The following is a 15,202-nucleotide window of genomic DNA, read 5'->3' on the forward strand; positions in this document are numbered from 1 at the left end:
CTGCACAAATTTTAAAAGTATCACATCTATATTTGAAAAAGAAAAAAACTCCGAAAAATACGTCTCATCATATCAACATACAACAAATGTTTTGTCGCATTTTATTATTATTATTATTATTGTTTTGGTCTAGGTAAATTTGCTCTTGTTTTGTAATCTATGCAGGTTCAACTAACTTTAGAAGATACAGCAGCTGGTCTGTCAGTCATGTGGCTATTTTAGCAGCCGAGTAACTGCATACTTTTGGAGATAAAGCAGGCAGTGACTGCTGGAGTTGTGTCTGAGCAGACTTCATTTTACAATATCTAGAACAGCGTTGAGTTGAATTTGTTTTTTTGTTGTTGTTGTTCTTATAAGGACATTAATAAGATAAGGATGGAGGCAGGAACAGACAAAGAAGTAAGTACTTTTTTGTTGTTGCTTTTTTTTAAACTTCCACAGAAAATATGACAGCATTGTATGTATTCTAGTCTCTCTCTCTCTCTCTCTCTCTCTCTCTCTCGTATCTGTTGGTTTTGTCTTGGGCAATGCTTTATTTTTTGGCTCTTTGGGATTAATATGAATAGTTTTATGTAGTTAAATCTGTCATTATGAACTGTTAATCCTCGCCTACCATATACAATTTCTATCTATATACTTTTCAAAATACAATGCCACGTTCACCAGAATGCACATTAGCATATTAAGGTTTTTCATGAGATCATATAGGAATTAAGCAGCGATGCTTTAATGTAATTTCACTGACAAATGACAATTGTATTTATTTTGTAGACAGGAAATGAAAGAAACGATACAGCTCAGACCCTTAATCTGACTCATGATACTCATCCTGAGTCATCCACCTCTGCCAGTGTTGAAGGTATGCAAGGCACCCATCTAGTCATCATGACGTTTTCAGAGTCAGCATGCATTCATAACAGTGTATATAAAATATTATTACGAATTCAAGATATCTGCAAATCACTGTGGGAAGTTATCATAATCGACCTAACGTCTCACATAATGTTTTCTTTATTTGCTTTGTGTTTCAATAGGACAGATCACCAAATCGGTTGAAAGGAGCACACTAAACCCTCAAGAACGTTCCACTGATGCAGCAAAGGCCAAGGTTTTAAAACCAACACTTCAACTGGCTTTTACCACATTCACAGTGAAAAATGGCGAAGATTTGAAAGTAGACATACCAGTGCTTGGGAATCCATCCCCAAAGATAGAATGGAAAAAAGATGGATACGCGGTCAAAGAGACATCCAGGCTGCAGATCTCAACGACATCATCAAAGACAGTTTTTCATATCAGAAATGCGACCAGGGAGCACGTTGGCCAATACTCCATCACAGCAAGCAACGATGCCGGAAACTATACAGGAGAAATAACAGTGGTCGTTCTTGAAAAGCCTGACCCACCCAAAGGTCCTGTGAGAATTGATGAGGTCAGTTGTGACTATGCCTCCATTTCCTGGGAGCCACCAGAATACACAGGAGGCTGTCAGCTTGACAATTATGTCGTGGAGAAACGTGACATTACTAACATTGAGTGGCAAACAGTATCAGCAACGACAGTGCGAACCACAATTAAAGTCACCAAACTAAAGACTGGTAATGAGTATCAATTCAGAGTGTTTGCAGAAAATAGGTTTGGAAAGAGTGCAGCCATTACATCTTCAATTGTACTTGCACAGTACCCATTTAGCATGCCGATGGCTACTGGTACACCTTTTGTGTCCACAGTGACAAAGTACAGCATGTTAGTTGAATGGGAACCCCCAGCCAGAGATGGAGGTAGCGCTGTCATTGGCTACCACCTGGAACGAAAGGAGAAAAACAGTATCCTATGGACCAAGCTGAATAAATTTGCCATACCAGACACCCGATTCAAAACAAGTGGCTTGGAGGAAGGTATTGAATATGAATTCAGAGTCTTTGCTGAAAATATTGCTGGACTCAGTCCAGCAAGCAAGATATCTGACTGCTATGTGGCGAGAGATCCCTGTGATCCCCCTGGTAAACCTGAAGCTGTTGTTATTACAAAAGAGAACATCACACTCCAGTGGGCCAAACCTGGCCATGATGGTGGCAGCTCCATTACAGGCTACGTTGTTGAAAAGAAAGAGCTTTCAGATGGCCGGTGGATGAAAGCAAACTTCACCAATATTATTGAAAATCAGTTCACAATTACAGGTCTGACAGGAGGCCACACTTATGAGTTCAGAGTAACTGCCAAGAATGGTGCAGGTGTGTGGAGCAAACCTTCTGAAAGTATAACCATCCTTGCTGAAGATGTCATTGAAGGACCCTCTGTGTTCATGGACCCCAAGTTCAAGAATACAATCGTCGCTCAGGCGGGCGAAACATTTTCAATTGAAGCCGATTACTTTGGAAAGCCACTTCCCGAACTAAGGTGGCTGAAAGATGGTGAGGAAATCAACAAATCTACACCAAGGACAGATGTAAAAAACACCCTGACTCATACAACACTGACTATCAGGGACTGTACACGAGTGGATGGAGGACACTTTGTCCTGAGCCTCACTAACGTCGATGGAACAACATCTGTGCCAGTTAATGTGAAAGTACTGGATCGACCTGGTTCCCCAGACGGACCTTTGAAAGTGAAAGCTGTCAGTGGTGAAAATTGTAATCTTCATTGGAACGCCCCTTTAAATGATGGCGGTACCAGTGTTTCACATTACATTGTTGAGAAAAGGGAGACGAGTCGTGTTACATGGACAGGGGTCGATGCCCATGTTGAAGCTCTCAGTTGCAAAGCAGCAAAACTGACACCCGGGAGAGAATACATATTCCGCGTTAGTGCTGTGAACAAATTTGGTGTAGGGGAGTTCCTGGAATCAGAACCTTTCATTGCACAAAATCCTTTTCAAACACCCAGTGCGCCTTCTACCCCTAAAGCCAGCGCTACAACTGAAGACTCTGTAATGATGACGTGGGAAAGACCCGAGTCGGACGGGGGTTCTGAGATTGATGGCTACATCCTGGAGAAACGTGACAAAGAGGGTGTTAGGTGGACTAAATGCAACAAACGAAGACTGAATGACTTGCGTTACAGATGCACAGGACTCACTGAGGGACGTTATTATCAGTTTAGAGTATCGGCAGAGAATACTGCAGGTGTTGGTGCACCCAGTGAGGCAAGTGATTATATTAAAGTGTGTCATACGTCATATCCTCCTGGTCCCCCTACCAACCTCAAAGTGACTGACCATTCGCGCAGTACTGTCTCTCTATCCTGGTCCAAGTCGATCTATGATGGCGGAGCTCCCATTACTGGATTTGTTGTTGAGATGAAAGAAGCCGCAGATGATGAGTGGATCACATGCACAGCAAACACAGAAGAAACAAAAGACACCATAAAAGGTCTGAGACAAAATGCAGAGTACAACTTTCGGGTACGTGCAACAAATGCCAATGGAGTCGGTGAGCCTGTGGACCTACCAGGGTCAGTGGTCGCAGCTGACAGACTGGAGCATCCTGAAGTGGAGTTAGACCCAGCTTTGAGAAAGCTCGTTAGTGTTCGAGCCTGTTCAACATTATGTCTCAATGTCGCCATCAAAGGAAGGCCAGAACCTGAAGTCCAGTGGTCAAAGGAAGGTGCACCTCTCAGTGAGCGTGCGCAGATAGAGGTGACAGGCTCCTCCACATTGCTGATGATTGAAAACGTAAACAGGAATGACACTGGGAAGTATGTATTGACCGCTTCTAACTGCATGGGCTCTAAATCAGCATTTATCAATGTTCGAGTGTTGGATACTCCCAGTGCACCAACAAACCTGCAAGTGAAAGATGTCCGCAGAGATTCTGTCTTCATCTCCTGGGCAGCTCCTCTCATTGACGGAGGAGCAGCGATCTCGCATTATGCCGTGGAAAAAAGAGAGGAGGCGAGAAAGGTGTTCACAAGTGTGTGTAGTAACTGCACAAGGAATTCATATAAAATTGACAACCTCCAGGAGGGATGTTTTTATTATTTCCGTGTCTTGGCTGTAAACGAGTTTGGAAGTGGACAAGCAGCTGAAACAGTTGAGCCTGTTAAAATGTCTGAAGTGCCTCTTCCTCCTGGCAAAATCACACAGAGTGATGTCACCAGTGACAGTGTGCAACTCTCTTGGGAAAAGCCAGATCATGATGGAGGAAGCAAAATTACATGTTATATCGTTGAAATGCAGGCAAACGGACATGGCAAGTGGGGAACCTGCTCTGAGAGTAAAACACTGGAAACAGTCATTAATGGACTGACAAAAGGAATGGAGTATTTCTTCAGAGTTAGTGCCGTGAATGAAAAGGGTAGGAGTGAACCAAAGCTCCTTTTGACGCCTGTTACTGTAAAAGACACAAGTGCTGAACCTGTTATTAATTTGCTGTCCACCACATTCAGTGTGAAAGCAGGTAATGATTTAAGGATTGATGTGCCGTTCAAGGGTGCACCACGGCCGACAGTAGTATGGAAGAAAGATGGCAACATATTGAAAGAGACCTGCAGGGTAAATGTGTGTACATCTGTTATGTCATCTCAAATCATAATCAAAGATGCAACGAAGATAGATGTTGGCTTGTATCAGGTAACCGTTACCAATTCCGCTGGAACTGCATCTGCTGATATGCATGTTAATGTTTTTGAAAAACCTGGACCACCATGTGACTTCACTGTGGAAGAAGTGAGCGCTGACTTTGTGGCTCTGATATGGCAGCCACCGCAATATAGCGGGGGGTGTCAAATCTCAAATTATGTTGTTGAGAAGAGAGATACAGGCAGCGCAATATGGCAGACTGTGTCAGCCACCGTTGCCAGGGCGTCTATAAAAATATCCCGTCTGACACGGGGCACTGAATATTACTTTCGTGTCGCTGCAGAGAATCGCTACGGGAGGAGCCCCTTTGTTGAGTCTGAACCTGTAGTTGCCCAATATCCTTTCAAGGTTCCAAGTCCACCAACCAATATTTCTGTTGTGAGTGCCTCCAGGTCTGTAATAGTCATTACATGGAACCCGGCAAGCAGTGATGGCGGCAGCCCTATTCTTGGCTATCATATTGAATGCAAAGATCAAAGTAGTATTCTGTGGACAAAGTTAAACAGAGGTCTAGTGACCGAGAACAGATTCAAAGTTACAAGTATTGAAGAAGGCCTCATATATGAGTTCCGGGTGTATGCTGAGAATATTGTTGGTGCAGGTCCCTGCAGTGATGCCTCTGAGCCTGTTGCAGCGAGAGACCAGTGTGATCCCCCACGCCACCTGACAGTCTCCAACATAACAAACTGTTCAGTTTCCCTCTCATGGGAGAAACCACAATATGACGGTGGGGCTAAAATAACTAGTTTCATTGTTGAGCGCAAAGAGCTTCCTGACAGTTGTTGGCTCAAGTGTAACTTCACCACCTTACTCGACACCTTTTTGGAGGTGACTGGTCTCACAGAGGGTGAACAATATGACTTCAGAGTACTTGCAAAGAATGCAGCTGAGTTTTTCAGTGCACCTTCTGAGACCACAGGACCGGTCACTGTGCAGCATGATATGGAGCCACCTAAAATTATCGTCGAGGACAAATTTCGACAGGTTTTGGTTGTCAAAGTGGGTGATCTTCTAAGAATAGACGCTGACATCTCTGGCCGCCCCAACCCTACAGTGTTGTGGTCAAAGAATAGTAGAGCTATTGGCACAAAGGGTAGGGTTGAGATTACAGTAACAAAGACACATACATCTCTGGTAATCCGGGAAAGTGTTCGCAAAGACTCTGGACAGTATATTCTGACCCTACAGAGCACAGCGGGTACTGCAACTGTTGCGATTACATGTAGAGTCTTGGACAGACCGGGCCCTCCAGCTGGACCTCTGCAAGCATCAGGACTCACAGCAGAGAAAGTCACCTTATCGTGGGGACCCCCTCATGAAACAGGCGGTGCAGAGATCATGCATTATATGGTTGAGAAGTGTGAAACCAGCCGTGTAATCTGGACTCTTATTTACGGTGACTTGGCGGCAACTACTTGCAAGATAACTAAGCTGCTCAAAGGAAATGAATACCTCTTTAGGGTGAGGGCAGTGAACAAGTATGGTGAGGGAGAGACTTTGGAAAGTGATCCCATCAAGGCAGCAGACCCCTTTACTATCCCATCCGCTCCAATGGATGTTGAGGTCACAAGTACAACAAGTGATGCGATGACTATCTGCTGGAAGAGACCAGTATCTGATGGCGGAAGCCGAATCAGCGGGTACATCATTGAGAAACGTGACAAGCAGGGCATTCGTTGGCTGCGTGTAAATAAGAAGCCTGTGTACGACCTACGGGTCAAAGCCTCTGGCTTACATGAAGGATGTGAATATGAATTCCGTGTTTTTGCAGAGAATGCTGCAGGGATAAGTGAACCCAGTATACCATGTCCTCTTACCATGGCAGAAGATCCAAAGTTTCTGCCTTCCCCTCCTGGAAAGCCTACGATACTTGATTCTTCCAAGTCCTCAGTCACTCTGTCATGGAACAAGCCACTGTTTGATGGTGGAGCACCTGTCACTGGGTACAAAGTTGAATTCAGAAAATCTACAGAAAACGTATGGGCAGTTGGGACTCATAACACAGAGAAGACAGAATTGAAAGTAATTGGGCTCACTTCAGGTGTAGAATATGTGTTTGTTGTTAGATCAATAAATAAGGTAGGCATCAGTGAGGCCAGTCCTGAAACAGATCCTTTTGCAGCTGTGGACAGAGAAGAAGAGCCCAGGTTTGACATTAGCACTGATATGAAGAAGACCCTCCATGTTAAAGAAGGAGGCGCTTTCACATTCATCGTGCCTTTCACTGGCAAACCTGCTCCCTGTGTGACTTGGGAAAAAGCAGATGTGGATCTAAGAATCAGAGGACTGATCAACACCACCAACTCCGTCACCTCCATCACTGTGGAAAAAGTGACTCGCGATGATACAGGCAAATACATAGTCAACTTGCAAAATGGTGTCGGGAATGCCTCTTTGACTCTAAGTGTGAGGGTTCTGGATTCCCCTGGTCCGCCAACACATTTAGCCGTTAAAGACGTTACCAAGAACTCTGCCACAGTTACTTGGGACATCCCTGAGAATGAGGGAGGAGCCTCCGTTAAGAACTACCTCGTTGACATACTGGACATCAGCAGAAAAGGATGGACAAGACTCACTCACAGATGCCACAGGTTGTCCTACAAGGTGACTGACCTGGAGGAGGGAGGGATCTACTATTTCAGAGTCACTGCTGAAAATGAATTTGGCACAGGCGTTCCGGCTGAAACGAGGGAAGGAACAAGAATGACAGGTAAGGTCTGAAGAAATCACATAATAATGTTGCCTTTACTATAGCAGGCTTTATCTATCCAAATAAGTTGGTCAGTCAAATGGATCTCAACAGAGAGAGACCTTTATTCCACTGTATTCTGTTGTGTAATTCTCTTTTTGTGTATTTTATTTTAGATTCAACAGACTGGGAAACAAACACAGGTGCTTAGCTCGTCTCTCCTCCAGAGTTCCACTCCACTCTTCTGCATGTTGAGTAGATTGCCAAGCTATTTAAACTTTGTTAAATGTAAAAAAATAAAATTTATTTGAATTTACACATATTGTGTTGCAGTCAATCTAAAATGTTTCTAGAGTTTTAAGTGAGCCCATGTTGCCTGCACCAAAGTCAGGCCAAAGTACCACAACCTCAATGAACTGCCACCAGTACAGTATTGCAAAACTGAATTTTCTAGAAACCCTACATTGTCCTGTGATTTGTTGGCGACCAGTGTATCCGGCCTTTTTCCCAAAGTCAGCAGGGATAGGCTCCAGTCAGCTTTGTGACCCTATAAGAACAAGCACTGTTGAAAATGAATGGAAAACCAAAATCTAAAAATCTAACATGTCAGCGGCTCATCAAATAATTAATTGATCATTTACTAATATGTATTAGCAAATGTCACTCATTTTACCTGAACGCCTCACGGTTGCTACTGGTTATAATTTAGGAATTAAAATTGCATAGTGATGTATAAGTTTATCAAGTATCAAGTACAACCTTATTGTGAAATGTGCTGTAATTTCCTCCCTCTTAACCCTTGGGTCCTTCAAATGAAAAAAAACCCAAGTTACGCATTTTACAATTTTTGTAATGTATTTTGTGTTATACAAACATTTTTTTTTCAAACACTCAAAATGTTCAGAGGCATCTGTGCTATCCATACATATATAGTTTTTATTAGTTCTTTGGGATTTTTTATTCTTTATTTTTTGCAAAAGGAAAAAAAAATTGTGTCTGGAGGTCCCAACCAAGCCCTACTAACAATCCCGACCAGACGTGTTCATGTAAAATCATTGGTTTGAAGCCTCCTGCAAAAAGGCAAACTCATTTGCATCCTCTGGCGCCACCTAAAAGTTGCACAATTGGAATGACCTCAACCCAACAATGTGGCATGCATAAAAGTCTGTCCAAGCGAAAACAAAGCGATTGACGTGAAAATCGCGTGAAATGCATGTTTACACATTAGGTTTACGATGCATTCAGAAATATTAATTATAATGGGTCTCTATGGTGCAAAATATGTAAATTGTGAAGATCACGGAATCAAAACCTTTTTTATTATTGCTGCAATGCCTGAGAATTATCAGCCGGTGACTTCAGGAAAATTAGGCCATTTTAGAACTCCCCCATACGTTTCAGCTCTCTCGTGTTTTTCCGAATGCCTTTGCCTTTGTTTCAAAGACATAATTTTACATTTATCGTAAAGCGGTGGACTACGAGGGTTTAAACAGACAACAAGAGGAGTTTAAATCACACATCTTCCGTTCTAAAGGTTAGGGTTTAAAATGTTTTCATTTCACTTTATTCATCCCAATATTAAGACTTTTATTACCATTTCTGTCAGGATAAACTAGGGTGTCAAATTATTCTTGTACTACTGTATACTATATGACTAGTTAAATCACAACTCTGTTCTCATAAATTATTTTGAACTTTATTCTTGTAAATTACAACTTTTTCTCATAATTTTCTGTTGTTTTTTTCCTAGTAAAATTACACATTTGTTATGGCAATTTAACAACTTTTAAACGATACAAAAATAACATTGGAGACAAATCTCACTTTGCCTCTTAACGTTCCAGTCAAACGTAAATTAAATAAATGAAAGACTGACGACTCCTACAGTATTAGCTATTATTTACTTAACAACATTACCTACACGATGAAAAGTAAAAGGAGAAACGTCTAATAGGTAGAATAATGTCGCAATTTCCAGTTTCCCTCAGAAATGTAAACCCCTTCGTCGGAAAAGGTATAACCAAAAGATTCGTAATTTAGGACGACTTTATTGACGCAATTCCATTTTGTTTTTGTTGTTACTGTTTTCGTGTTTTTGTACCCCCAATACAGCATACATTCAACCAAAGCGCTGTGTCAATAACCCTCAGAATATACAGAAATGTCTTTTCAGGCTTTAATAACCATATTGGCTTCTTGTAGCATGTTTTGGACTTTGGCTAGGAGCTGCGTTTGTAGCCTGTCAACCAGCATGAAAGGGTTAACAGGATCACCGGAAGTAATGTGGCATCGCAGTACAGTATTTACAAGACAAAACTTCGTCGGGAAAGACTGTACACGATGGGGACAACGGCGAGTCAACTTGGAAAGGATTTGCTCTCAGAATATCAAGTAAGTGGCCAAATATAAGAATCCTAAACAAAAAAACACGATGCCGTCATGACTGCCTAACGTTAACTGGGTGACGCTGGGCTGCCATTCTGCCAAACACTTGTTCCACCCAGCAACGTGAGACAACTTAAAATATTTTAGCTGACCTCATGAAGAAGAATCCAAGATTGGACACCGATTTAGAATTTGAACCGACAGTGGAGTCTCATCATATTGAATCCCAAGTTATCTTACTAATGTAAAGTAACATGTTGCTAACACTATGTCCTGCATGATTTCTTTTTTTTTGCGTGTATGTTTGTGGTAACTGTCATCCTACTTCTAGGAGCTGACGTTTTTAACCAAACAAGAAATTCTTCTGTAAGTGACCATTTTTATGCCACGCGTTGAATGTATTTGCTATTTGAATGGCAAGATTCGTACGGTTGTGCTCATCGAACCAGGTATTATGTTGTGGCTTATTTCCAGGGCGCATAAAAGATTCACTGAGCTGCTTACGAAAGATGAGAAAGACCTTCCAAACGTTAGAGTGCCCATGGAGAAGATCCTCACCCTTCCAGAACTCAAGGTTAAATAAATAAATAAATAGATGGATTAAAACAAAAAATTCTTCATGGCGAAAGGTGTATCATGTTGTTTGGAGGAAGTGTCCCAGTTATTTCTGAAACTACAGTGACCTTTGTACTTATTCCTGTTTCAGTCCAATCCCTTTAGAACGAGGATCTGCCACGTCTTTTCAACATCTATCGTGAAAGATGGGAGCCTCACCTTTGAGGACTTTCTCGATCTTTTGAGTGCCTTCAGTGACTCGGCAACATTGGAAATCAAGTCCCACTACGCATTCCGTATATTTGGTAAACATGTTTGAAAAAACCTTGTGCATGTGATTACCAAAAGCATATTTGATGCTATTTTCTCATTTTTAGACTTTGATGATGATGGAACGCTTGATTGTGGTGACCTGGAGAAACTTGTCAACTGCCTGACTGGAGAGACGGAAGACACAAGATTAACCCCTGAGGAGATGAGGCAGCTCATCCACAACGTGAGTGAGATGATTCAGTATAGACACAAGTGCTTTAAGTGGAAAAAAATAAATGCCGGTATTCCCCTTACTCGACTTTTGCCAGGTGAAGTCGTTAGTTAAATAAAAGCCACAGTTCACTTTGGTTCTTGGTTTTGTGCTCATGGTTTTCAGTTTGGTTTGGTATGCCTTGACTTAAAAAAATTACATTTTCTTGTAGTTAAACATTAATGTATTGAAAGTATCATTTTTAATTACTATGATTAATATCGGGCCAGTGGTCCAGTGCTTAGCGTGTCGACCTCAAGAATATAGAGGTACCGGGTTCAATTCCAGCTACGGCCTCCCTGTGTGGAGTTTGCATGTTCTCCCCCGGCCTGCGTGAGTTTTCTTCGGGTACTTCGGTTTCCTCCCACATTCCAAAAACATGTATGATAGGCTGATTGAACACTCCAAATTGTCCCCTAGGTGTGAGTGTGAGTGCAGATGGTTGTTCGTCTCTGTGTGCCCCGCGATTGGCTGGCAACCGGTTCAGGGTGTCCCCCGCCTGCTGCCCGAAGACAGCTGGGATAGGCTCCAGCAACCCCCCGCGACTCTTGTGAGGATAAAGCGGTTCAGAAAATGGATGGATTCATATCTAAATTACTATTGTTTTTCTATCAATGCCTATCTACATTTTCTTTGCCTATCTTGCACATAGTGGCAAGCATAACCAGAGATTGGCACTTTACCCAATTTTGCCATTCCATCCTTCCCCCCTTCTGTCATTGTCCCTCCATCCTTATTCACAAAATAATCATCCTTCAACCCCATCTGTCCTCATCCTTCTAAAGCGCCTCTGTGGTTGTGTTTCACCAGTCGTCCACCCCCTTCGCGCAACTAAAAAAATGAATAAATAAAAGCGCATGTGCATGATGCCATGGGAGAAAGACTGATGGCCACTCGAATCCCTATTCAAGTCACCACTATTTTAATACCGGCAGTAAGAAAAAAGTGTACGACGCGCGAGCGTGCAATTACAGTAATTGTGAAACAGCACACACTTAAAGCACTGCACAACAAGACAAACAGATTTGTAAAATTACAATACTTTCTAATGGATGTTATTTAGATTCTTGATGAGTCAGACATTGACAAGGATGGAACTGTGAACCTCTCAGAATTTCAGCATGTCATTTCAAGGTCACCGGATTTTGTCAGGTGAGCATAAAAATCTTGCATGATTAAAAATGGGTGCCTTTGTCAAAGCAATTTACTTATTTCAAAAAAACTCTCCACAGTTCCTTCAAGATTGTGCTGTGAAGACAGAAGTTGAGCACCCACGTATTGTTTAATCAGTTCAACAGAGTAATTGTTTGCTGTAAATTATATATGGTTTTACTGACTTTACTATTTTATATAAATCACACACTTGTAATTTTTCAAACTGTTTCCATATAAAGTTTTACAAAATTAATAATTCAAGCTTTTTATTGAGTCTATACAAAATGCATTCAATACTTCAAGTTGTCATTTTGTACAATACAGAGCAAAGCCCATGTTTTGCAACGGGATTCGATAACATTTAAGATGCAGCTACTTCCTCCTTGACTACAGCAGCAAAGGTATTCCACGTCCCACAAGTCACATCGACGACGCGCATCTGTTGTTCCCTGAAGAACTCCACACAGCGCGGCTCATCTGAATAGGGTGTCTCGTATCCAAGCTGACCATATTGACCTGAGGGGAAAAACAAAGAAGTTGTCCCCACTTTAGTGAGTGAAAGCGTATATTACTCTTGCTGGGAATATTAAGTCTTGCACTCTTACCCCATCCCCATGTGTAGAGGTCACCTGCAGCTAAAATGAGAAAGATCACATTGAAAACCGAAGTCCACATATGAACCACTGTTCACTGTTCAGTGAACGGTGGTTGCCGTCTTCTGGTGACCCAATGCGATGTCAAAAATCTCTTGTGTGTAAGTTGGATTGGTTAGTCTTTTTAATTTGTACTCCAAATTGTTGTTATGTGAAGTCCCATAGAATGTTGCTGGTGACAATTTTAAAGAAATTATGCATGCTCTCAGCCTAGTTTGCACTACATGAAGCTTCTAATTTTAGTGTTTTCTTCGATTTGAATTATTTAAAAATGTGCAAAATTTTTAAATCAAATCGCTTGCTTATCACTTGTTGAAACAAACGATTGTAAATACCCTCTTTCCAAAGACAACTTTATGCAGACATATGGAATGAGATTACTTACATGTCACTGCAGCTGTGTGTCGGGAACCGCAGCCAACCATCTTAATGTCACATGATGGAGTGACGTCCAGCAGTGCTGGGAATGCTTGGATCGATATACTGTAAACACTTCTTTGTCCTTCTCTCCCTCGGGTGTCTCTTTATATGAAGACAAGTCTGTAACATAACAGTTGACGAATCCATCAATGTTAAACTTGGCTCCATTTGGAAATATATGTGTGCATACATACCCCCCCCCCCCTCCTAAAAATTTATATATAAATCCAGCTATTTTCAATGATTCCCAGCAAACCGCAGACATTGCGATATAGACATTCTTTGATCGATAAATTATGTTTATTGTTCATGTTACAGTCAAGTATCAAGAATCGAAAATGTGATTTCAGCAATAGATGACAAGGTAAGGCACAGATGAAAACCTATGCTCATTGTAATGAATGAAAATAAGTCCCGGTATTTTAAGTTAGTGTTCGTCTGGCTTCTTTTGAACAGTACTACCTGCTATCCACATGTCATATACTGTACATTCACCAAAAAAAGTTTTTCGGTGCTCATGAAAATCTTTTTGTTTAGGGGAGGGGGGCTTCTACGACATGTTATATGTACTGTAGCTGAGGTATAGCAAGCATGAAAATAAAATTTTAAAATATTCTGATAACGTAGTTGGCCAACCTGCTATTTCTTGACTAGTTGGATGATGCCCTGTCTTCCTTTCAACGTGTGAGGGAAGTCCAAGCTGGCCACTCTCATTCCAACCCCACACATACATGTCACCCGCATCTGTTAATACATTTGGATAGGGCCATTTACAGTATGCACATACCTGATTCCACTAACATAATTATGAGCTATTCTTACCACTAACGCACACAGTGTGCCAGCCTCCTGCAGCCACGCAGCTCATGGTCATACCCCAAAGGGCCTCCACTACCCTGGGCTGCTCTTCATACAAGAGGCCACCATGTCCTAACTGACCGTGACTGTTTCAGTGGTAAAAAAAAAAAAAAAATAGTGTAATCTGTGAATCTGGCATTACCACCTTTTATTGGGCCGAGGTATACATTTTACATGAGATGTTGGATGAACAGGTTAATTGTGTACTGTGCTCCCGAGTGGAAGAGCATTTCATTGTATCGCCAGTCCCGATAAATTGCTGGTATTGCGGGTTGGACAAAGAAAAATTGTACTATTTGGACAAATTAAGTGTCAATGGGAATCACTGGTGTAGAAATCTGAACTTAACTACACATGAATTATATTTGTTAGCAAGGTATAGTTATTGTGTATCCACTGGCATCCCTGATATTTTTGGTAATGTAAAATATGTACCTTGGCTCAACAGAGGCTTACAAAGACTTTCTAGATAACCAAAAGTGTGTGAGTGATACCTGCCCAGTCCCCAGGCGTACACAGTTCCAGAGGCACTGAGGAGAACGCTGTGCCCTGCACCCAGTGCCAGCCTGGTGGCTTTCAGGTGCGGCGATAATGGCCGGTAGAAGGGTGGTTTTAGGGCAATGTAACCATCAGAGATTAATGGCAGATTCGGAGGCGTACCTGGAAACCCGCAAAGTGGGGTTTCAGTCAAAGTTTTGCAATGTTGGGACAAACACCCAAAGCGACCCAGAGGATGGCGCTATGGTGAAACGCGACTTCCTTTTAAACTAGACAGACTCGAGGAAGAACTATTACCAGTCCCATCGGATGGAGTTTTGACATCCATGCGCCATACTGGGGTCTTCCTGTCGTTGTCCAAGTCCCATGACTCAATTCGGTCTGGAAAAGCGAGGATTAAGAAAGATTCTCCGACAATGACGTCGGTGAACCCTGTCACACAAATTCCACTCGCCGCGTTGAAACCTGACAGGCAGTGGGTACCTGACAACATAGCGAGGTCCAGCGATTACTCAGCGATTGTGATATATTCCATAAACGTCCGCGTTTGGAACCAAGTGACATATTTCGTGTCTCTCACCATTCGAGTGAAGGGTTGCTCTTCGACTCCAGCTCGCTCGGAGCCCACTTATATTCGTACGGCAGCTTCCGTCAACATTACACGTCAACTCTATTGGCGTTATAACTTTAACTTCGTTGGCGGTGTCGTCGTCGTTAACTCGTCCACCTACATATACCTGTCCAAAGGCGTTAAAGCCGAACCCGAACCAGCGCATTCGAACTGCTTCTAGGTTACTGTGCCAGTACAACGGCGGGGGCACTGTGTCGCTTTCCACAAAAACTATGCAGTAAGTCATGCGCATGCGCAATCTCCAAAAGTCAAA

General features: G+C 42.2%; 3 protein-coding genes across 3 annotated transcripts; 2 read left to right on the plus strand and 1 right to left on the minus strand.

Moving 5' to 3' along the window:
• Nucleotides 1–228: 228 nt before the first annotated feature.
• Nucleotides 229–7,585, plus strand: LOC127597365 (titin-like). The gene is made up of 4 exons (XM_052060354.1): nucleotides 229–399; nucleotides 772–859; nucleotides 1,035–7,292; nucleotides 7,448–7,585. Exons 1-4 carry the CDS (start codon nucleotides 376–378, stop codon nucleotides 7,480–7,482), a joined length of 6,405 nt encoding a protein of 2,134 aa, XP_051916314.1. The 5' UTR covers nucleotides 229–375; the 3' UTR covers nucleotides 7,483–7,585.
• Nucleotides 7,586–9,497: 1,912 nt separating this feature from the next.
• On the plus strand, nucleotides 9,498–12,145 carry LOC127598402 (calcium and integrin-binding protein 1-like). The gene is made up of 7 exons (XM_052062239.1): nucleotides 9,498–9,662; nucleotides 9,988–10,022; nucleotides 10,131–10,230; nucleotides 10,363–10,516; nucleotides 10,589–10,707; nucleotides 11,798–11,886; nucleotides 11,967–12,145. The coding sequence occupies exons 1-7, from the start codon at nucleotides 9,612–9,614 to the stop codon at nucleotides 11,986–11,988; spliced, it is 570 nt and encodes a 189-aa protein (XP_051918199.1). The 5' UTR covers nucleotides 9,498–9,611; the 3' UTR covers nucleotides 11,989–12,145.
• On the minus strand, nucleotides 11,964–15,181 carry LOC127598401 (RCC1 domain-containing protein 1-like). Its single transcript, XM_052062238.1, is given in 9 exon segments — nucleotides 11,964–12,405; nucleotides 12,495–12,524; nucleotides 12,928–13,024; nucleotides 13,027–13,082; nucleotides 13,599–13,706; nucleotides 13,785–13,906; nucleotides 14,315–14,480; nucleotides 14,616–14,801; nucleotides 14,899–15,181. Coding segments are annotated over 9 exon segments (1,203 nt in total). The 3' UTR covers nucleotides 11,964–12,250.
• Between the last annotated feature and the right edge of the window lie 21 nt (nucleotides 15,182–15,202).

The sequence above is a fragment of the Hippocampus zosterae genome, chromosome 3 (assembly GCF_025434085.1).
Source record: "Hippocampus zosterae strain Florida chromosome 3, ASM2543408v3, whole genome shotgun sequence".
Taxonomy (NCBI): Eukaryota; Metazoa; Chordata; class Actinopteri; order Syngnathiformes; family Syngnathidae; genus Hippocampus; species Hippocampus zosterae.